Here is a 24,127-nt window from a genome sequence, read left to right as displayed (position 1 = left end):
CTAATGATGCTCTCCTGAGGCCTCCATTATGCACAGTATGTTTGCCCTGAACAGTCCAATTCAGCAGTCATGGCCTTTAGAATGACCACAAGAAAGCCAGGAGTGCAGTGGGAGTAAACCTCTGTCACTGACACATTTATGACTCATATTAGTGAACTGAAACTCTGCGTTTCTGTCTCTCCCTGGAAGGATAGAAGATGCTTTAAGATCATGCGAGAACCTGGGTCTGTGTTCCTCACTAGTGCTGCACGTGTCATTCCACATTGGAAACCAAGAGAAAGACAGGTTAGGAGAAAAAAAGGTCACCCACTGGGAAGAGAACAGGGTGGACTCTGTATCCCCATGTCACCTATTGGGAACAGTACTACTGTCCCTCCCCGGACCCAGCTATGCTTGGCCCCCTGCTCAAGCTTCTTGGGAGCATACCAGCCACACTAAGGGCTCCTAGTAAAAACATATACAATATTTAGACTAAATCATTTGAAACTGCTGGCTTAAAAGTGGTGAATGTAACAGTTTCCTATGGTTCCACCTAAAATCACTTCATGTGAACAGGTGTGAGAACAAAAATCAATAAGGGCACTCCCCACCTGTTACTTCATCCTCAGCTGATCACACTGATTGTGCTAATGCATCTAAAGGAGAAATTATCTTACTTAACTAAACCAACTTAGAAATATAAGGTTTCAAACATCAGGCTGGAAACAAATTAATGAACCACTAGGAAATGTTGCTTAAGCATGTAAAACATCTTCAGAAGATTACTTCTATCTAAACTCAGGTTTGTGAAAACTCAGGCGGCCTGGTCAAACAAGGCACACTGCATTTAAAATCAGAGTGCATTTCTGGGCCGCATAAAAAAATACAGTAATAATGTCATTAATAGTACCTGCTACCTATCTACCACTGATACATTATAAATCTTAATATCAACTTTTTAATATATTTTTAATATTTTATTTATTTATTTTTAGAGAGAGGGGAAGAGAGGGAGAAAGAGAGGGAGAGAAACATCAATGTGTGGTTGCCTCTCACACACCCCCAACCAGGGACCTGGCCTGCAACCCAGGCATGTGCCCTGACTGGGAATTGAACCAGCAACCCTTTGGTTCACAGGCCAGTGCTCAATCCACTGAGCCACATGAGCCAGGGCTAATATCAACTTTTTAAATAAATACACATAGATCTACACACATTTAGCAGATATTAGCAAAAAGCAAAGCAACTTACAAAAAAGTGAAAAACATAATCCTAGTTATAAAAACTTAACACATATGATAAAAATTTTCTCATTTCTATAAGAAACAAGCCTTATTTCTTTCCTGTAAGACAGCCATCATGGTGATGCAATTTAAAATGTTACTGCCTAGAAGCTGTCAAACTACTTCTACGGTTGTGTGTGTGCTTGCACAGTCCAGTATCTCTGTGTATGTAACTTTGTGCTCTCTAAGAATAGTTTTCTCTGGAAAACCATAGGGCTGGGATTACTGAAACCAGCAATAGTAATATTTCAGAATCTTGTTGTGGATTATTCCAGTGTTTATCCCAGAGGTTGTGGTGATTTAAAAGCCATGAGCAGTACGTGAAGTACCTGTTTGCATAGTTTTATCATCATTTTGCATTTTCCCTTCCTCAGCACCACCTTCTTCCCACAAGAGATGGGGGTGGGGGGTAAGTGAAGAGTGCTCCAAGACTGGCTCTCACCTGCTGCCTCCTCTCCACCTTCCCCCAACCCTCTGCTGAGCTCAAGCAGAAGCGAGAGCTGCAGACAGAGCAGTAAGGAAGGATGGAGAGAAGGGAGTGATACTAAGAGGCGCACTCTGTGCTGGGCATCAGAGCAAATGCTTCTGAACATGATTCTCATAAACATCACTCTGGGCCTGTGATACTAGTATTATTACACATGCTTACAGATGAGGATGCCCAGTGAAGGCCACTATCTTTGTTTTCATTGCTAGCAAAATGGCTGAGTCCAGGTGGGGCCCCAAAGCCTGAGCAGACACACTGTGCCTGGTCTGGCCCCTCTGACCACACCATCCTGCCTTGTCTTTCACAGTGTCCTCCCCACACTCTTCATAAATCCTTCCTCAGAAATGCTCCTCTTCAAATTACTCACTCTGTCAATCCCTAAAGCATGAATAGAGTAAAATGATAAATTTAAGATGGAGCAATTTATATTTTATGTGCATTTCTCTAAGTATTGAACAATTTATCAAGCAAAATCGCATAAAAATGAAACTTTATGGTACCAAGAGTGTATTTCAAATCCCTTATATATCAGCTATGCAGAGCCTTTTCTACCAGGAGAAAAATCACAGTAAAGTCTATTCATGTCATTTTTGATATTTTAGAATTATATTTTAAATTTTATAACTATAGTTATAGCAAAGAAAAATAGTTATCCTTATCACCCCTCCTCCCCCAAAACCCTACAACTTAAAATGTAAGTGAAAATATTTGGAAGCAAAAGTAACTTCTTCTAATATACACGTCATTTTTGTTATAATGCTAGAATGTGTACAGTTTAGGAAAAAACAGAACTTTGTAAATCTTTATAGATCACTTTCATTTTTCAGGCTTTTTAAAAATTTAGTACAATAAAACAAAACAAGTTGATTACAGCTATTTTGACAAAACAATGGCTCTTTCAGCTCAATTTCTACTGATGTGAACAATCCTTATACAGGTTAACTCCTCTGTATTTACTGAAATGACACTTTGGGATACAAGAATGCAAAAAAAAAAAAAAAAAAAAAAGAAGACATATCATGTAGCCAAGAAAAAAGTAACAATTAAATTGCTGGAAAAAACAAAATTCGTTTGACAGACTAAATTATGAAACCCATAATTCATTCAAAATAGGTAGCCATTAACATATGATGTCTACTATCATATGATAATGCAAAAGGTACACACATATAAGTTATAATTCTAGAATTGGAAGTTCTATAAATGCATTCACAAGACTCACACTAAGAATTTAAACTCATTAAGATTGCAGATCTTAATCTGCATTTAAATCCTTAAAAAACATTTTCAAGCATAAACACAGATTAATCTACCCATAGGCATGGCAGCTTTAACACTTCCACAAATGAAATGAAGTAGAAAAGTGGTACAAGATCCAGAATGACAGAGGTGAATGCTGACAGAAGCTATAGCCAACTGTGATCCTCGTCTCAATTCATGGACTTCCACTTCAGAAGTGGGGTCCGACCTGGGAACAGAGTGGGAACTCTCACTGCTCAGGGACCTCTGGAGGGCACATACGCAGCGCATCCTGCCCATCCACTCTCGAGGCTCACACTCTCAGGGAATGACCTCAGTCCACCCACCTCCCAACACTGGGACAAGCCACATGGAGGAGGCACAGTTTCCCCCCTCAGAAACTTATCTGTATTCTTTCTCTGTTATTTTGGGAAAATGCTATACTTTCATTTCAACTACGGCACAATTATCAAAGTAACAGTACAGAAGAGAGGATAAACAGCACCTACTTGTAAGCATTTCCCTTGAAAGTATTATTTTAGGAAACTTTAACAGCCTGAATTTGCTTTAAATGTCATCTTCAGGACAGATCTTCACTTTCATGGGAAAAATATTTAGTTAAGAATTTTTCCCTAAAATTGTTCACCCCCACTCCATACCTCTAACCCAATCCTAGAGAATCAATCACCTCAAAAAAGAGGGAGAGAAAGCAAAGATAAAAATGATAATAATTTTGCCTTAACATTCTATTTATTTTCTGCTTATCTCTCCCATCACTGCATCAACAATTCCTTTAAATTTTTTCAGAAACACATTTAATCCCTCCATTTCACTTTTGTAAAAGTTTCATTTAATTTGTAATTCCCAGAGGTAGACAACAGAGAGCATAACTGAATATATGCTTCATGGTTTCAGAAAGGTGCCCACTAACATAGCCTACCCTCCTAGAAAGGTGAAGGAGGGCAAGGCAATGAGAGGGGATGTCCTTTGGGTTTTCTGTTTCTGTTGGACACTGTATATCCTCACGTCCCCTTCTCTTCATCACCATGTCAAAGACCACAGCTTCATTTCAGGACTTTTATCATGTTCATTCACTTCTGATCACTTGCTTAATGCTTACAGTAACCCTATGGAATAGGCACTTTTAGAGGTGTCAGGTGACCCAGCCCACCTGCTTAAAAACCATAGTTACAGTTCAAATAGGTCTGACTGATCCAGAAGCCCTGCCACCACTTTCATGCTCATCAGGACACTGCACTTCAACCTCAACTCAATCTCTGAACAACTCAGCAATGCTTGCTTACGAAGAGTTTCTAGGTTTTAAGTTGAAATATTTAGAGAAAAATGAAGTTAAATATTAGAATTAGAAGCACAGTGGTACTTACCGTGATGATACTAAAACTATTTTTCCATTTATGGCTTAAAAAATATTGAACTTTTCAAAAGAAACAATAAACATTTTTCTAAAACACTTATTAATTAAAATGTGTGTGTCTGCACCCTCTAACATCTGCTAATGACTGCAATGCTCCCCAGTCTTCTTACAACTTTCAGGAAGCAGACAAGGGATGGTCTTAAACTGGCAGAAAATCTGTACATTCTGTTTCACATGTTTTAATTTTGTTTCAGGTCAAAAAGCTAAATAAAGCTAATGGTCTCCAACCTGATGTTCAATATACCTATGAAACCCAGTCTTAATTTTCAAATGGGACATTTTTTCCAAAAGCAAACTAATTGAGTCTCATGTACTTCCAGTTTTATGACCTGAAAGAAGTATTCTGGTAGCCTGGATTTAGCTTGCAGCTACATTCCAGAAATCTTACCAGCTCTTTCAGTCCAAAGGGCTCTAGGCTGAAAGGGAAACTTCCAAAAATAGCCTTTTCTATTATAGAAATACTAATATGTCAAAGACTTATTACCAGTACTTTTCAGGCACTAATTTTAAGGGGCTACTAAAATTTTCATTGTTGAATAATCAAGTGAATACTAGCATTGTTTTGTAGGATACCCCCAGAAGTCCTTTCCCTTCAGGTAAGGTGTCTAAGTGAACGCACCTGTGCTCCGTGAGAACATTCACTGCAGATGGGTGATTGGCACAATATGCAAGGTACAAGGTTTTCATTTGTGGCATCATATTTAAAAAGCAGCCTCCAACTCTCTGCTGAGTTTCAGGCAACCTGGAAACACGCAACACAAACAAAATAACCCTAAGTTTTACAGGCAGAAAGAATATTGCTAAGTAACAAACAGAATATTTTGAGTAAGAAAGACCTCCTTGTGTACCACCCTATGAAAACAAAATGCACAAACTCCAGAATATATCTGTTCATAGCATGGTTATAGTAGGGAGAAGCACCTACCTTGAAAGCTGCTCTGCTACAAAACAGGGAATTAACCCCCAACCTTTTCTCCAGCATCCAGATGCCAGAAAAACCCACAAGTCCAGGCTTCTTTGGGCAGTGAGAAAAACAGATGTCATGAAGTCTTACATTTTGCATAAAACAAGGAGAATTATAAAATGTGGCTGTTTGGTGAGTGAGTTTTTCTACCAAAGTAGCATCAAGACAGGAACACACACACAAAAAAATACAAAAGTCACCCTTCCCTTTAGATGAAGACTGGGCACTGAGCACATCTATCAAGCCCTCTCCTTCCCAAACCCGTACTATGGTGGTTGTCCTGATCCTTTAGACGGCATAAACTGACAAAAACAAAAAGAACAGAAAAAGAGATAATCAGAACCCACTTTGGAAGCTGAAAAGCAGATGATGAGCGGTCATAACTGGGTAGGCAAATCCAACTCCAAGACCACACCTGAGACCCCAACAATCAGACCGCCCTTAGGCAGTGGAGCCACAACCATAGCTGAGTGAAGGTCTGAGACCAGAAGGTCTCTGGTTGAGCATACCCAGCAGTGACTCAGAGGAGGGGTCCTTAGAAAACAGCATGAAAGGACACTGACCAATTCTCTTCACCTCAAGTCTCCTTTGCCCACCAGCACCCTAGAGCGCTGACAGGAAGGATTATAACCTTCAAAGGAGGTAAGCTGATGAGCCTTTTCTTATCCCAAGGGAATATGACCCAAAGAAAAAGTGACCCAAAAATAGTAATACCAGGAGTTCCCCAACAAAAGTCTAGTTTCAACCCCCGGTCAGCATTTCCACTCAAGAGTTTAGTGCATCAACCTTAATTTTAAGAAGACACAAAAATATGACCAAACATTTTTGAAAAAATAAAATCTAACAAGAATGACAAAGGACAAAAGGTGGGGCATGTGAATGGGGAAAAACCATGATAGTTACTCTTCAGGGAGCAGAAAAAATATTCAAAAGAATTGTAATTAATCCTGAGAGAAATAACACAAGATCTATGAAAAACAGAAAAGGATGTTTTTGTGGATGAAAAGGGGGTTCTATGGAAAGTAACCTCACAGGGTGATATGATCATAAATTCCTAACTGGACAGGTCACGGTGGGTAGTCAGGCCCCAGGCATATATCTTTTTAGTAAAAGGTTTATCTTCCTTAAACAAATGGTGCATTGTTTCCGTTCATCTAGGTTGATACCACCTTTTAGGTATCCACCCTCAAGTAATCTTGTTAACTATCCTATAATCCAATCTCCACCTTGCCTTCTCCAATCTCCAAGTAATCTCCCTCAATTCTCTCCTTAATCTCAAATGCATAAAAAGAAACTACAAACTGTTATTCCCACAGCATTTATCTCAATCAGTTGACAGGATATTGCTTCCAGATGCATTCTCAGTTTGGCTCAAGTAAGTTTTTGTAAAAATTCTCTATACGTTTAGATGTTCTTATATCAATACCTTGAAAACAGGAACATTCAGGACAAAAATAAAGGAGCTTTTGAAAATTAAAATGAAAGCACAATTGAAAAAGTCAAAGGAAATCTGGAAAATGAAGTTCTGAAATCTTCCAGATTAATAAGAAAGAGATTAGAAGACCAGGACAAGCAGTTTCATGCCAGGATAAAAATTCCAGCTACAAAAAAACAAAATAAAGATAAGTACATTGAAGAAATGACCATAAAATTCAGCCAACTAAAAGACATGAATCTCTAGATGGGAAGAACCCAAAGTGCCAGCAGGTGGGATGCAAAATTGTTACAGAAACAGGGAGTCCAAAAATCCCCAGAGTTTGCGGCTGGGGGATGGGGAGAAGGAAGCAGCTTTCAGAATGCCTCCACATGCCTGAGGCTGGTGGCTAGTGTCTTTCATTATGCAAAATTGCTTGGATGCTTCCAAGGCCTCAGGTAGATGGGAGGGGTATTGAACCAGGGGACCGTATGGAAAAAGCACACAGAGTCTACGTCTGTGAATGGTCAGAACTGTTTGCAACACCCACTGCCTCAGAGGACGCAGTCAGGGATATATAAGCAGCTGCGGACATTTTTGCTCGCTCGCTCGCTCGCTCTCGCTCTCATGTGCTCTCTCTGTGTGGCTTGGAGAAGGGGTCTCCAGGCTGCTAATTTAAGAGGCTCTCGCCATGCAGTTTTGAGAAGGAGAAGGGATCCACGCAGTTTGCAGGAAGAAGGCAGTTTACAAGGAGGCTGAGAATCCAGGCGGTTCTGCATTGAGAGCTGGAGGGCACCACAGCACAGAAAGGACCTCCCCAGTCAGAACTGAGTGATTGGCAGCTGCTGGTAAAGCTGAACTGTGTTTGGAAAGTAGGGAAACAGTGTTTCTGACCTTCCTAAGACTGGCCAGGTTTGGTGGGGGGGAAGGCAAGGATATGTGTTTATGGGTGTTTTAAAGAACATAAGACTTAACAGCAGAAATCCGCAAATAATCTAAATCTATATAAATGTTAAATAAACAATTATTTTTCTTTTCACTAAACTCTGGTATTGAGAGTTATAATTCTGGCGGCGGGCAATCGGGTCCCTAACTAAAGAGCCCTTGGGTTTGTGTTCAATTGGAGCAGTCCAGGGGTTCTGTAACAAAATGACCCAAACCAAATGCAGCAAGCATCAAAGTTCAGAGTTCTAGGACACTAAAGACTTTGAGGGAGAAACACAAGTTTCAAATAAAGATTCAGGAATTAAAATGGCCTGGGCCTTGTCAACAACACTGAACCCTGAAACAGAGGATGGAAGTAACTTCCAACAATTCTGTCTCCACGCATCATAATTAGTACGAACATGGATTAACTGCCTTCCATGTACTCTTTCCTCAGGATGTTCCTAGGAAATGAGGGACTACAAGCAACAAGAGAGGAAGACACCTGCATCCAACACCACGGAGGTAAAATGCAGAATGACAGATCCCGAGACCATGCAGCAGGGTTAGAGATGAAAAACCAGTAGGCTCCAGAGTGACTTCTAGAATAAGAGTATAAGATTAACAAATACCTAATATATATAAACATATTGAAAGAAATGAACACAAGCCAAAAATGAATTAGTTACAGGTATAGAAAAAAAAACAAGCTTAATGTCACCCCAATAAATTAAATTAAAAAGAAAAAGAAAAGAAAAAAAAACAAGCAAACAAAAAATGAAGGCAATTGTCACCATTACTATCATGAGAAAAAGAGCAGGAAATGTAACAGTGGGGTCCCCAAATTCCCCACAGCCCATGGTTTGGGGGTTAGGGGAAGGAGACAATACAGCTTTTAAGGTACTTGGCATATCTATGGCAGGCTGATAGCTAGGGCCCAAAAGGGTGGGTGATATTAAGATAATTTGCATATCAATTACAAGGAGACCGACTAGCCTTTCTTGAAGGAAAGGAGCCAGCCACAAGGAAGGGGGCTATGCTGTTTGAAGGGCCCCTGTCTGTGTCTGCCATGAAGTCTGATGTGAAAGAAGGGCCATGCGGTTTGGGAGGATGTAGAAGGGCACAGTCCTCCATGAGAAGAAGCACAATAGAAGGAAAATGTTGGAGGAGCAGGTTGTAGCAGCCATGTGAGAAGCTGCTATGCAGTCTGTAGTCAGGACTCGGCCACGCAGCTTGGGCTAGTAAGAAAGCAGGCATGCTGCTGCTTTGATCGTGCCAGCTCTAGCTGACTCCGAAGCCACGAAGGACTCCGCCTTGCACTCCTGGACTCTCTGGACTCTTGAAACTTGGGACATGTGGAAAGGACACTCTCTTAGAACTTGTGCCCTTCCTGGACTTCACCATGGTCCACTTGTAACACAGCACATGTTTTCCTGGACTATATTATACAGAGACTAAAGACAACATACCCCAGATCCTGAAGGAGAGAGCTTACAGGTAAGAAATGGGAAACTACTGGGCTTCGTTTTGGTTTAGAGCCTTTTGGGGAGCAAGGGAAGTGCTGGGTCTCGTGGGAAAACAGGGCTCTGAACAGGGGTGCTCACCCCCACCCCCAGGTTGGAATACTGTAAATAAAGACCTATTTTTCTCAAAACTAATTGTTGGGTCTTACACCAAGGCACCACATAAACAAGCTCCCCTTTGCTCAGTAACAGAAAGGCACAGTAATTCATGGCTCAGCTGTCAACAGTATTTACGGAATGCAGTAACCATCTAGCCCTGACCAGACTTATCTGGAGTTTTACTGTTTAGTTCATTTATCCTTATCTGAAGTCAAAGTAAACTAGCATCAGTACTGCTAGCAGACTCTTTTTCAAGTGTAAACTCCTAAATATCCTTCAGGAATTAGCCACAGTTCTATCTGTAAGAGACATAGTCACTGACCTAACAAACTTTATCTATTCAAAGACTGGGAACAGATTAAAAAAAGAAAGCTTCTTTACCTTAAAAGTAGCTGCAATCTTTTTAGGTAATACCAAACAAGTACAAAAATAAAGGGACTGTAAAACAGCCAATGATGCCTCAATTTTGTGAGATATAAACTGTTGCCAGCCCAGAGGAAGAAAGCACACACCATCTGGGAGAAAGCATAAAGGGCAGCATCCTTTATAAGTCACCCAGAGACCAGTCATCACACACAGCAAGGATGCTGCACATTGGACCACCTGCTTTATATCAGGATTTAGACACCTAAGACACAACTATTTTGAGTCTATTACACACTGACATTTGACCAGGTGATGTCCATACTCAGGGACACAGTGAAACAGTTGAGCCTGGCTTCTAGAATGGGAGGGCTCTAGCAGGAAGTCCCACTTGCCTACCTGAGAGGATTGAAGGTAACCGCAATGATGGGACGACAAAGTTTTATGAACAAGAGAAGAACACTGTCAGAGATGTGCACATGAAAGTGATTAAATTATTATGATTGCATAGTGTATATATTATGCTATGATTTCACTTTGCACCTGGACATTGCAATACTACAGTCCAGGGGTGCACTCAAAGAAGAATGTACCTAAAATCTAGATCAATGAATTTTCATTTCTTATAGTTCATCAATTAATTAAAATTAAGTTATATGTTAGCATGGCTTATACATGAACAATTACTTCATTATACAAGATTTTCTTTCTTTCTTTGGCCCCACTGAGCCTGGCCCTAGAGTTTTGTTACCTCTCTCAAACCAATTCTGCAAGAATTCACTATACCCACCATCACCATATAAAATGGTTTTACAGTTTATAAAGCCATCATAATCCAGTCTCACTAAATGGCACCAGCAGACAGAGCTCAGAAAGGTTACATGAGTCATCCTAAGACTGGAGCCTAGGTCATGTGCCAGCATGTCTCACACATAACACCATCTAGGATCACTAAATAAACATAACAAACAAGCAAAACTTACAAAGATCATAAATGCAGCATATGACAAGAATTAAAATTGAGGATGTTCATTTTGGTTCTCTCTTGTGCTCCAGAGGTTGTTTTTCAGAGAATGATAATATTTAGGCAGGGCGTGAAACAAGGTGTTGAGGTCAGCTATGAAGGAACAAATGGTGCACAGGGCTGTTATTGTTAGCAACTTCCACCTGTGGCCTTTTGGTAGTACTGACCAAGATCTGATAATGTCATTAATGGTCTGATAACAGATAGGGTGTTATCAGTGATCTAATAAGTTACGTTTAGACAATCCATTCAGTTTCTAGTCTTTGCAATAAGAGTAACAGCATAGGGTACAAGGGGATGGGATGCCCAAGGAGCCCTTTTCCTTTTCCAAAGTGAAAATGAATAAATCCCATTAAAAGCTCCCGAGGAATCATAAAACTGCTAAGCAATTTTCCCCCATAACACACTTATTCCTGTTAGTATTGCTAACTAGATAAAACATTCACAATCTACTACAAATAAGAACAACATGAAGACATCACTATGAGCTGGGTGAACCTTAGTACATGCTTCACTGTTCTCAATGAAGCCTGCAGAGTCTGCCAATGATTGACAGGCAAGACAAGAGAAGAGACCACAGACTACGTAAGTGGCCTCAGGTTCCCACTCAGGGGGGGACTTTGGAGGCCTTGGGGACCACAGCCACACAGAAACCACGGCGATGGCTTCAGAGAGTCGTGATGGTTTCAGACAGTCCACAGCCAGTCCTCTCTAGGGGACTCAAAAACCTAAACACAAGTACTCTTTCAAGGATGCCAGAGCTGCCCTGGCTGAGGTGGCTCAGTTGGTTGAAGCATTATCCCATAACCGAAAGGCTGCAGGTTCTATTCCAAGTTAGGGCATATACCTAGGTTGCTGGTCTGATCCCCAGTCTGGGAGTGTACGGGAGGAAACCAATCAATGCTTCTCCCTCACATCAATGTTTCTCTTTCTCTCTCTCCTCTCTCTCTAAAAGCAATGAAAAAACCTCCTCAGTGAGGATTTAAAAAAAAAAAAAAAGGATGCCAGAGCCCCAGGAAGGCAGCAGAATCTGAGAGTCCTCCCAGAGACCTCTTCTCACCAGTAACCACCAGCCTTCCTGAGCTCCCTCTCTGGGTCATCTGTTTGTGTCCCCTACACATGCCACTGGTTTGCCATTACTGTCTAAATTCCTAAACTCATAACTTTGTAGCACTGGCAATGTGCTTTGAAATCATGTTTCTATGGAATCATACAATCTAAACAAGTAAAGAAATTATGGAAAGAGCCACTCAGGGGCTTCCCAGGTGACAGTGCATGGCAACCCAGGAGCACAGAGCAGACACTACTTCCTCTACAAACACACAGGAGATGAACCCCACAATCTGAATCACATGGGTCAGTGCCTGTTTCTACAAATGTGTACAATTAACCCCAAATCATCTCCAGATAAGCTCCAGTCCTATGCCTTGCTTCTTAATAAGGATGGCCCAGGCAGAATCAGAAGAGTGCTCTGGGTCTAAGCAAGTCTATTCTCCAAAGACTACCTCACCCAGGCTTGCTATTATTTGGACAGTTTAAAAAGATATCTTTCAAAAAATAAACTATATCCTCTAGTTTAAATATGTATTTTCATGATAATCTAAAACACATACAATTTTACTGTGAAAATGTTACTATAACAGTCCAAAGAGTATTCTTTAAACTGAATTTATTTATATCTTAAGATAAGCTTTTTAATTAACTTTTGAACAAAACAATGTGGTTACTCAACCAATATCAATTAATACTTCAATATATACTATATGAAATATTTTCTTCAATAAGCTGAATTTCTTCTGTCATATATAAAGGAACTCAGTCTACTGATATCTGTTACACATTGAAAAAGAGTTTGCAACTATAATAAAACTCAAATGTGCATGTAAACAAATGTTCACTGGGTCTGTAAGAACAAGCAGGATTTAATAAAAGGAGCAGAAGAAAGTAAACCCACAGGAAGAGAATTGCAGAGAGAGCTAGATGGGAAACCACACTTCTCGTCACCCCCAGGGGGACAGAAAGAAAGGTTTTCTTTCTAAGCTAAGGCACAAGGAGGGGGAAGGGACAGGAGAGAAGTCTGATGTCATTGGACAGAGGAGCCCATCTGAGGAACTACCACAGATATTAAAACTTTGGGTCTGATCTTCTAAATCAGCTTTTACCTCCACAGATGTCCCATTCAAATATCTCAAAAACAGGTTTGTTAAACACTGCTGTGATCAAATAAATGAAGAGTTTCTGAGTGGAGTGTTGACCAAACGAGGCCCACATCAGAAAGTGCCTGGGCTGGTGGAGAGATAGACACAAAGTGGCCAACTGGGGCCAGGGCCTGGTTAGGAGGTCTGTGCGAGGACACAGAAGAAATGAGGTCACCTAAGCCAGGGTTAAGTGTCAGCAGTAAGGGCAGCATGGGGACAGAACTAAGAAGAGAGAAAGAAAACCTTAGAGACGCACCCAGGATTTCTAGAAAGAACAGACAGGTGGGCAGTGGAGTCTTTAACCACAACCATAAGGACAAAAAAAGGGGCAAGGGGGGTGGTAACCAGGATGAAGAAAGGCAGGACAATGATGTAGATTCTTGCTGAGCTGACTTGAAGGGCTCCAAGATTAGCACCAAGCAGACTTCTGGAAACACAAATCAAAAGAGATCAGATCTGGAAAGGTAGATTTAAGAGGCCAGAGCAACAGCTGGCTTTGACTCTTGGGATGGTGGCCAAAAAGCAAGAAGAGGAGAGGGCTCAGGACAGAGCCATGAGAATCTACGTAGTAGGTAGAATGGGCCAGAAGCAACCATGTGAGAAAAGGAAACAAGACAGCTAAAAACATAAAAGAAAATTTCTACAATTCCAATCACTGACTCCCCAAATCACCATTTATAATGTTTCCTTAGTCAACCTAAACATTTCTTTCCTAAACAGTCGCTTTCTCTTTCACATTCCAAGTGAAACTTCTTACTTTTTAGCTTATGACATAGATACAGCCTCCAAGTAACTAATTAATGTCTGATGAGAATAAAATTAAAAATACTTGTTGCTACCTTCTACCACTCCAAAGATAAGCAATGATGGTTTTAATTAGCTGGCAGTTAAAAATGAGTTGTCTTCCCTAGAGATGTTTTAGAAGAAATATAGTAAAAACATTCACATTAAAAAATAAAATTTAGAATAAGGAACTGAATTATCATACCAATTCATTAGATCACTGAATTCACTAGGGTTCTCTAGTTCCAACCTCATTCCATGGCTATTCAACTACCTGTTAGCTATTTCCAAAAATGGTGTGGCTCAGTTGGTTAGAGCATCATCCTGTGCACCAAAGAGCTGTGGGTTCGATCCCTGGTCGGGGCATATATCTAGAATGCAGTTTCGGTCCCTGGTTTGGGCATGTGTACAGGAGGCAGCCGATCAGTATTTCTCTCTCACATCAATATTTCTCTCTCTCTCTCTCTCTCTCTCTCTCTCGCTCAAACTCAATAAAATCCTCGGTGAAGATTTTAAAAAATAGAAATGTTACAGCAAAGAAAAAAAAAAAACTGAGAAGAAAACACAATGTTATCACCCTCTTCTACAGAACAATTTGCCCAAACAAAGATAGTAATGTATAAAGTCATATGCCCTACATATCTTCTTTAATGTCCTAAATTGAGGGCAGAGAGTAAAACTAACTGAAAATAATGCCTAAGAATTGGAACAACAACAACAACAACAACAAAAAAAGTCTTTTAATTCGAAGAAAAACTGACCTTTCCTTCAAGAACATCAGCGACTCACCCATGGACATCCAAAATCAGTGTTTCACTTATTACTCAATTACAAATGGCTCTAACAGAATGGCGGGGAGGGTGCTGCAGAGGAAGAAGAATGCATTTCCACATACAGAAACAAACCCGAGGCAGCCACCACCACAACTGACTTTTATTTAATCCTCACAGTATACAGTATTCCCTCACTTATCGCGGGTATTATGTTCTAGACACCACCCCCCGAGATAGGTGAAAATCCACAAAGTAGGAACCTTACATTTATTTTAGAACTTATATATATTTTAAGGCTTTATAAACCCTTCCCACACTCTTATAAGCCATTCCCAGTCCCTTATTAACCTTTCCCACACTTTTATAAACACTATTTACGTTCTTAAACATATTCTACACTCTTAAACCTACATAACTTTAACAACATACGTATACAGTACTGCAAAATCCCGCGATATGTGAAAAATCCGCGATAAATAATTAAATATAATTATTTTTTAAAATCCCGCGATACAGTGAGGCCACGATATGTGAACTGCGACACAGAGAGGGACTACTATACTCTACTATCTCCATTTTACAGATGAGAAAACTAAGACATAAAGAGGCAAATACCCCTGGGCCACACTTCTTCGCACAAGGTTGAGTGGGATGGGGCAGGGCACTGCATCTCCCAAACCTCCACCTCCAAGCTTATGTGATTCCAGGGGCTGGCCAACTGTCTGTCAGACATCCTCACGTGAAGGCACACAAGCACCTCAGAAGAAACTTTATGCTCTATCCTAAGTCTCTTCCTTAGTCCTGCCTCCATCTGACAGTGACGCCAATACCTCTCTCAATCAATTTAACTCAAAAATCACAATGTTTTTTAACTGAAATAGTTCAAATGACAAACCTGTTCAGAAACTATCTCTAGAGAAGTAAATATTCTTAAGTTCTATTGATTTGATAATCTAAGACCATCTATTTATTAAAAATTTACTACATGCTAGAATTAAAAAGTAAATAACTGAGACTATAAAGAATAAGACACTGTCTTGCCCTCTCATAGCACCCATGAACCATAATTCTCCGAATGTTGTTCCCAAATGGGTGTATTTCCCTTACAGTCTTCCACAGTTGTGGCATTCTATAAATTCCATTTCCAGATAGCCAAGAACTATCATCTGTTAGTAACTGGGCAGAACCATTCATAAACCTGTGTGAACCTCTTTGATGAAAAGGTGCCCCATGTATCACATTTGAACATAAAGCCAACAGCAAGGAAGCCATAAGACATTTTCATTAATACAACTGAGTTATATCTGACTATTTAAACTCAGATATACTTTGTCAGCCCTGAGTGTCACAACAGGGGTCAAAGAAGCATGAAGTACATGCAAAAGAGAAGGGGGGAAAAGAAGGACCTGGAAAATTAGGATAGAGAGAAAGTGAAAACCCCCATAACACTCAGTGAGGACTGGTGAAGTAGGTCACATCTACCCCAACCAACATACCCCAAGTTATATACACCCCCCCCCAAAAAAAGGAAAAGCAAACAAACAAACCACACACACCTGAAAAGTCCTGGGCACAGGACTGGATTCTAGGGTCGGCAAGTCAGGGACACCAGTTATCTCAAGAACTGCCATCAGAGGACAAACACAGCAAACAGTTATCTCTGCCCTCTGCCTGCCCCCATGGCATCTATACCTAACAAAAAGCTAAAGAATTGCAGCATATTTCAGTGTTTTTTAAGAGGGGGCATTACCAAAATGAATAAATTAAGAATAAAATTTGGTTCAATAACAAGGAAATTATTAAAAAGAACTTTTGAGATTGTCTCTTCTACAGAATTTAACCAACTTTCCGTCATAAAATACAAGCAAAACCACAACCTATAAGTGAGTTTATTTGAAAGTTATTTTGAAGTCATTATTAGATTCTCAGTCTCATTGTATCATTATGTAATAGGATTTCTAGTAAATCACTGTATTATAGGGATCACTCTATCATTTAAAATAGTATTTGAAAAGGAAAACTGCATGTTAAACACTATCTTGGACAGCACTAGCCATCTCACCTCACCCACAGCCCTGAAAGCAAGGCAGGGACCAGTTCCACCAGAGCGAGGGCCACTCCAGGTACACAGAGGGCAGGAGCGAGAAGAGCTGGCCCTGGGGAGAACCCACTGGCAAAAACACTGCTAAGCAGTAAAACTATAAATCATAGGCTCTCACTAGGGAAAAGAGTCCTGGGAATCAGTCTATCTTTCATACTAAAGTGACTGGAGTTCTGATGGGGGTGGGGTCCTGGGGGTTCTGGATTTAAATCACCAGTTACTAGCTGTGTGACATTGTGAAAGTCCATCTCTTTTGTGTCCTTTCTGAGCTTTTTTAAATGTTTATACAGCAAATTGCATGAGTATGTTTAAAGGGAGACTATAGTTTGTTTTGTTTTGAATTGTGAGCACGATTAACTACAGAAAACATGTTTCCAAGGAGCCTACAACACAGAGAACCATGATTTGAGAAACAGGAAAAAGACTGGGTTCTATATACATCTAGTTATAATCAAGTCACTCCTATCAAACTGACTACCTGAATGCACCAGAGAGCAATCAGAAGTATGAAGAATCTGGAGGTCTGGCAGTTGGGAAGGAAAAGAGCAGAAGACATGCAACCCTGAATTTTGTCTCTGAATTCTGCCCAATCTCTGAACACTTTCAGAGTATTCATGAGGGCAACGGCAAGGAAGAGAGAAGAAACGGCTGGTAAGAAAAGCTAGTCTCAAACATTCTATTTCACCATGGAAAAACCCAACGACTCACATCTATGTACCATAACCTCCAGGAACTTGACCAAAATAATACCTAAACCTTGCCAAATTCAGAGACCACAATAAGGACTGAAGCCTGACTAGATATTTGACCTAGAGCATATTACCGATATAGTAGGCAGTTAGACAGGCATGAGCAGAGTAGGAACAATAGGCCAGGTACAGAAGGTCACCAGGGTGGAAAGCCCCGAAAAACAAGTATTGTAGAGTGGGGCCTCGCCCTCAAGGTGAACTTTCCTCCCCTGGCATGTCGCTAGTCATGTGGTAGACCCTCTTAGAGGAGGCACAAGGGGGCCAAAGAATAGCCTCATACCACTCCCATACAAGCCCTTGCACAACTACTCCCTTAAGCATTAAGCCCTCAGAACAGTGAGGTTCTGACCACATCAAATAACATTAGGAATCAAAGCCTTGGGTCTGTTCACCACAGAGAGAGAATTCTGGTCAAACTAAGGATGACATCTAGGCCTCAGCTGTGTCTCAGCTCCAAGCCCAGAAAAGCAGCAAAAAGAGACAAAGCGATGCCATGGCTGACATCAGGATGACCTGCAGTGACTAAGAAACCCCAACCCCAGCACTGACCAATCTGTAGAGATCATGACGGTAAAAGGACACAACCAGAAAGCTTATGAATATTCTATTGAGATCCTCTCGAGACCTCCCCTAAAATCCCCACCTTTGGTAAAGAGATAAAACCCCTAAGGTAAAGAATCCAGGGCACATGCTGGAGCTCGCTCGCTCTCTCTCTCTCTCTCCCCCCCTCTCTCCAGTATACCCACACTTTTCCTTCCCTCTTTCTTGCCTCAAGGTGTATACCTTTGCTTTCTTTCTCCTAAGCTCCAAGTGCCCTTCTTTTGCCTCTGTAACTTATTTTCTGAGTCCACAGAGCCCAGCTGGCTCACTTCTTCTACCTCTGTGACTTTCTAAACAAACTATCAGTTATATTTGAATTCTTGGCTCTGACTCAAGGACCAAGGTCTAACATCTGGCACCATTCACCATTACCATTCCTTTACCACCCTGAACTTCAGTCTTTATATCTATACTGTGAAGACAGTATTATCTGCCCTAACTATTTCACAGGGCTGACATGAAACTCACAAGAGGTACTGCAAAATGTACTATGTAAATATTAATTTATTTAGTCTACGTTACCTATAGCCAGTGGGAAAACAGAAACAAACATTTATTTGCATTTTGTGCCCAACAGGGCTGGCCTCTTGTAAAAACCCCAAATTGCTGTCAAATGATCTTCATTCACCAAAAGGAAAGCAAAGTGATTCTCAAACTACTCTCTTTATGATCATGTAAGTAATGTCATTTTATGCAGACCAAAAATGTGGCAAAAACAAAAACTGTGGACTTGTTTGGGAATCAGTATTTCGTTACACTGACATTCAGCTTTCCTCCCCACAGCTTCCGACATGAAAGGCCTCAATGAGGCCTTGAAGGCAAAGTTAGGGGAGCAAACCTACTTTCGGCACAGTAAACTGTTACCAATTTAGAGCTGCTGGCACAGAGGGCAGCCACCCTCACCACTTCCAAGACTGAGAAAGACATATGCAAAAACTGGAAGAAAATTCAGAGACCAACCAGAGAGGAAAATAATTTTCTGGTCCTTCTGGTGACTACAAAAATAAAGATAATGCAAAAATAAAATGTGCTGCCTCCCTTTATCAAGCCCACAAATAAACAAACATCAAACATAACCTGGTGGACTAGAATCTCAAAACTTTTCATATGCATTATGACTTTAAGTCATCCAACACCCAGCAGGCATTTCATAAATATCTTTTAATGTTTGATGTTAACAAAGAACATAAAATAGTCACACAGAAAAAAAATCTCCATGTCTGATCATTCAGAACACACCCGCCTTTTAGCCCCACGGGGAAAAAAAAATCTTGGAAAAGTGACAAAACCAAGTCCTTACCAGATCAGAACAGCACCTTATGTATACGGTGCTTTACAATTTCTCAGCTTCCTGAGGCCAGGAACAACACACACTACAAGACAACCCTGGGAAGACTTGGCCTTCAAGGGTGTGTGCACACATGCCTCCCCATGTAGCACATGGCAGCATGTAAGAAGCTACCTCCATCCTCTTTCACATGCCATCCCCTCCTCTGTAGGGGTTATTCATCACATACTACCCCACCCCAACACCTTAAAAATCATCACTCACATGAAACACTTCTCTTTTCTCTGACTAGTGAGTAGATCCCTCCTTCAAAGATCACTAATGTAAAATGTAGATAATGTAAAACATAGCTTTTACTATAAAAGATAATTTACCTAAAAATTTCAAAACAGTCTAGTTTCCATCTTTGGAAATGTAATTCTAAAGTTATGTTAAGCTTAATCCTTTAAATACTTGTTATACTAATCTGAATTTTGTAAATTTTAGCATCTTACTTACTTGGTGCATTCTTCTAAAGACTGTACAAGCATTTGCTGGAAAGAACATATTTCTTCTAGATTTCCCATTAAATATGAAGTGTTTGCTGAACTTAACCTAGAGCCAAGAAAAATAACAGTAAAAAAATGTAAACATTTTACTTATATTCCTCTCCTCTCCCATCCCAATACCCCATTAAAGTCTTAACCTAATAAACAAATTGCTCATGTCTAAAGCAAACTAGTACACTAAATTCTGTTCCAGTACTTCACCCTCTATTCTATGAAAATACAAGGGAACACCTAAGGTGATGACTTCTCTACAATTAACACAATTTATCATCTAACTTACTTCTCACTGGTCTGCAATGGCCGTAGATAGGTTGAAAGCATAGTCTGAAGTTCTTTAGAATATTCATTTTCTGTTTCCAAAATATTCTGTAGCACCTATAATAAATAATGAATAAGTATTATTTGACATTAAGAGTCATATAAGTTTTTGAAAGTTCATCACCATTGTTCAATTCACATTGTTGCTTCTATATAATACTAATGTGTTCAATATTATACAGATTCCCTACAATTCACTACAAAATCCATGTAATTACTATTACCACGGCTACACCACTGACTTCATCTTATTGCCAAGCATTTCACACAGTACCTAGAATGAGGCTAGAATGAATTCCTTCATCAACTAAGTAATGCCAAGTCTATAGGTAAAAAGGAGAAACATTGATAATCACAAAAGCACAGATGCATGGATGAATCTCTAAACACTGTGTTGTGCAAAAGAAGCCATTCAAGAAAAACACATCCTGCATATTCCATTTTTTAAAAATCCTCATCTGAGGACATCATTTTTCATCACTTTTAGAAAAAGAAGGAAGGGAGGGAGGGAGGGAGGGAGGGAGAGAGAGAGAGAGAGAGAGAGAGAGAGAGAGAGAGAGAGAGAGAGAGAGAGAGAGAGAGAGAGAGGGAGGGAGGGAGGGAGGGAGGGAGGGAGGAGAGAGAGAGAGAGAGAGAGAGAGAGAGAGAGAGAGAGAGAGAGGGAGGGAGGGAGGGAGAGAGAAAGAGAGAGAGAGAGAGAGAGAGGGAAGCATCAATGAGAGAGAGAAGCATCCATCAGTTGCCTCCCGTATGAATCAGGACCTGGAGTTACAGGTGTCTGCGCCCAGACCAGGGATCAAACCTGCAACCTTTCAGTTTTGGGACAAGGTTCCAAACAACTGAGCCACACCAGCCAGGGCTGCATATTCCATGTACAGTAAGTCCAAGACTAATCTACAATGGCAGACATGAAATCAAAAGGGGGGAAGGGAGTGTAACAAGGGGGGAAGGGGCATAAGATAAATTTCTGGGGTGATAGACATGTTCTAGATCATAATTTGGGTAGTTGTTACATAGACATAGTCACTTGTCAAAGCTCACTGAACTGTAACCTTACAATCTATACATTTTAACATATATAAATTATATTTCAACTAAAAAAAATGAAGTTTACTCATTTCCTAGAATGTATCTAGGAAAAGTAAATCAATTTCTGGGAACAACAGACCTTCATTACAGAATATGACAGTCTCAGATCACCCTACACACATTCATTAAAAATTAAAGGTCTACCAGCATAAAAATAATCTTTAAATAGCCACTACAGGCATACCTCATTTTATTGCACTTCTCTTTATTGTGCTTCACAGATGTTTTTTGTGTGTGTGTGTCTTTTTAACAACCTGAGGGCAATACCCTCCTTGACCAGCAAAAAGATCATGACTCACTATTGCAATCCTCGCTTTACTACGGTAGCCTGGAACCAAACCCACAATATCTCTGAGGTATGCTTGTACTGTATTTCAAGATAGCAAATTAATTATAAAGCAACCTTAAAATTAAAATGTTTCCTGTTATCCTATATTAGTGTAGCAAATTCAGCCAAAAAAACACTTAATTCTTAAAATTGAGAGATAATATAAAATGCAAAAAAGTTGAACTAAAGCATGAGCCTCTTTCCATCAGTAATACCAAGAGCAAAGTCTCCTCACAGGACAAGGCGAGAAGGCACCGAGGTCTGCAGGCGAAGCCGGATGTGTGAACAGGCCTAAGTACTGATGCTTACCATATTCCTGGCACCGAGCAGGGTGCTCTACATACAATATCTCTAATCCTCACAAAACCTATTCCTTTCACAGAGGAAAAGACCACTGAGTAGGTAGATTAAGTAACTTATCCAAAATCAGACAGCTAATGAACAGCAGAGCTAGAATGGGAGCCTAGATCTCTCTGACACTAGATCGCCCAACATTGCCTTCTCCAGCTATCAGATTTAAGGGAAGGAGTCAAGGTCCCTATGGGACCTGACATGAGTAAACAAAGTGAAATTCCTTCCTTAACTATCTTTTTTATTCCCCTCTGCTAAGAGAGCCAACATCTCCTTTAATTAGGAAATCATATCACATGTATTTTAAGGATCCACTACAGGCACTAACATGTGCTATGTCTTCCAAAACTAAGAAATCGTTCTAAATTAACCATACCAAAAAAAAAAAAAATTTTTTTTTAAAGAATAAAGCTATCGCCCTGGCTGGTGTGGCTCTGTGGATTGAGCACCAGCCTGCAGACTAAAAGGTTGCCAGTTCAATTCCCGGTCAGGGAACATGTCTGGTTGCAGGCCAGGTCCCCAGTCGGGGGGACACGTGAGAGGCTACCTATCGATGTTCTCTCACACATCATGTTTCTCTTCCCCTTTTTCTCCCTTCCCTTCTATACTCTCTGAAAATAAATAAAATCTTTTAAAAAGAATAAAGCTATCAAACACATTCCAGTTTTATCCCCCTCATTTTTGATATTCAAAATCTATGTTTAAACATTTAAGAAAACAGTAATCATTAAGGTAAAAACTTAGATTACAGCATAATAAATTCAACATGGATTATTATTCTGTTCACTACTGTTTTCTGTGTACTTTGAGGAAAGACTACATTCACTCATGAGTAAATGCAAACCTGATTAAATAAGTTACATACTACACTATTTAATTTGAAGAGAATCAGAGGTTCTTTCACTATGATACTGAACACTAGTTTTGCCCCTGAATGGCTCTATTCATTGAAGACTGATGGAGTGAGCCAGAGGGAGGAGGGGCCACTCCAGAGTTCATTCCTTTGTGGAGGAATCTGGGTGCTGATCCTATGATTATTATGTCTTGCTTCGAAGAAAAATACTCTTTAGACACAAATGTCAAAGGACAAGTGGACAGAGAACACAGTGTGACACCAGCCACTACATCATCGGAGAATCACACTTAAACGAGATCTTATCCTTCAAAAATAACATGAAATAAGCCAACTATAATGGGTCGTTGAACTTAAAAAATAAATTAAAATGTCATAGATATGTACAACGAAAAGTCCTTTTTCAATCTTAAAACAAAGGTTAAATTATATGACTTCATGGCTTAATTACAAACACTAGGAATTATTAGCAACACTGGTTAGAACACACTTGAAAACCTAAACACTTACTTTATAAAACAGAAAACAGTTCCTAGGTAACATAAAAAAATAATACTATGCAACAAAACATCACTAGTATGAGTGGAGGAATAAAATGGTGTTTCCTCAATAGTAGCATTAAGCATGGTAGGCAGATGTAAAAGCTTCCACACGAATATTCCAAAAACAATCTTGTCAAAAAGCTACATTTATTAAAGCAGTTAAGTTGGTTCATTTCTACTACTAGTCATAAACATCATCTTCAAATAACTGCTAAAGACAAGTTCTATAATACTCCCAATCTAAACAATCCAAGTTACACTTAGCTTTTCCACCAACGCAGGACCAGGACTTGGCTAACTGACTCATGCTGACGCTGAATGTCCACTCTGCCAGGAGGCCACACAATCCTCCTCCCTATGCTGAGCAGCACATCTGTGTACTCCAGTCATCACCTGTCTTCCCTTTCTTGATTTCTGCAAACTCTGGCTGCTGCAGGACCCCATGAGACCTAATAGCCAGGATGCCAAAGCTCCATCACATGAAGGCAGGATACCAGCGAACGTGTGCCGTTTTCACAGAAAGAGCAATCTTGACTCCACAGTCGTGAAGAACGACCCGCCCGAGCTCAGCCTGCGTGAGCTCTCCCTGAGGCATAAGGCGTGGAGAACCAAGTCCAGTCAAACAATGGTGCCACACAGAAGGAGGCCATCAGGCAAGCCACAGAGACAATCCCTGAACTATCAGCCACTACAGCAAAGCAAAACAAAGGACGACTGATTTTAGTACCTTGCAGACACACAGAAACTCATTTTATCATTACCACCATTAAAGGACCACTTAGTATCGCTGATTTTACAAATGAGTTACAACTTTCACTGTAAATTTTGGTAGGTGTCATAAGTTTGATTTTACATGGCATTCATAGTCCTTT

At 40.2% G+C, this 24,127-nt stretch overlaps 1 protein-coding gene across 4 annotated transcripts in view; it reads right to left on the bottom strand.

Annotated features, from left to right (window-relative positions):
• The window catches only part of ARHGEF7 (Rho guanine nucleotide exchange factor 7), a 146,868-nt gene that overhangs the window by 36,543 nt on the left and 86,198 nt on the right, over positions 1–24,127 (bottom strand). For all 4 annotated transcript variants that reach the window (XM_090258797.1, XM_090258796.1, XM_090258794.1 and 1 more), the window contains 3 exons: positions 20,055–20,149; positions 19,725–19,820; positions 5,043–5,165 (listed from right to left, as the gene is read on the bottom strand). In XM_090258797.1, coding sequence (XP_090114923.1) covers positions 5,043–5,165; positions 19,725–19,820; positions 20,055–20,149 — 314 coding nt within the window. The remainder of the gene's footprint in view (positions 1–5,042; positions 5,166–19,724; positions 19,821–20,054; positions 20,150–24,127) is intronic.

Source organism: Furipterus horrens, unplaced genomic scaffold (assembly GCF_987537825.1).
Source record: "Furipterus horrens unplaced genomic scaffold, mFurHor1.1.pri manual_scaffold_12, whole genome shotgun sequence".
Classification (NCBI taxonomy): Eukaryota; Metazoa; Chordata; class Mammalia; order Chiroptera; family Furipteridae; genus Furipterus; species Furipterus horrens.
Note: the sequence above shows the minus strand (reverse complement) of the source record. Positions and strands in the feature narration are given on the sequence as shown.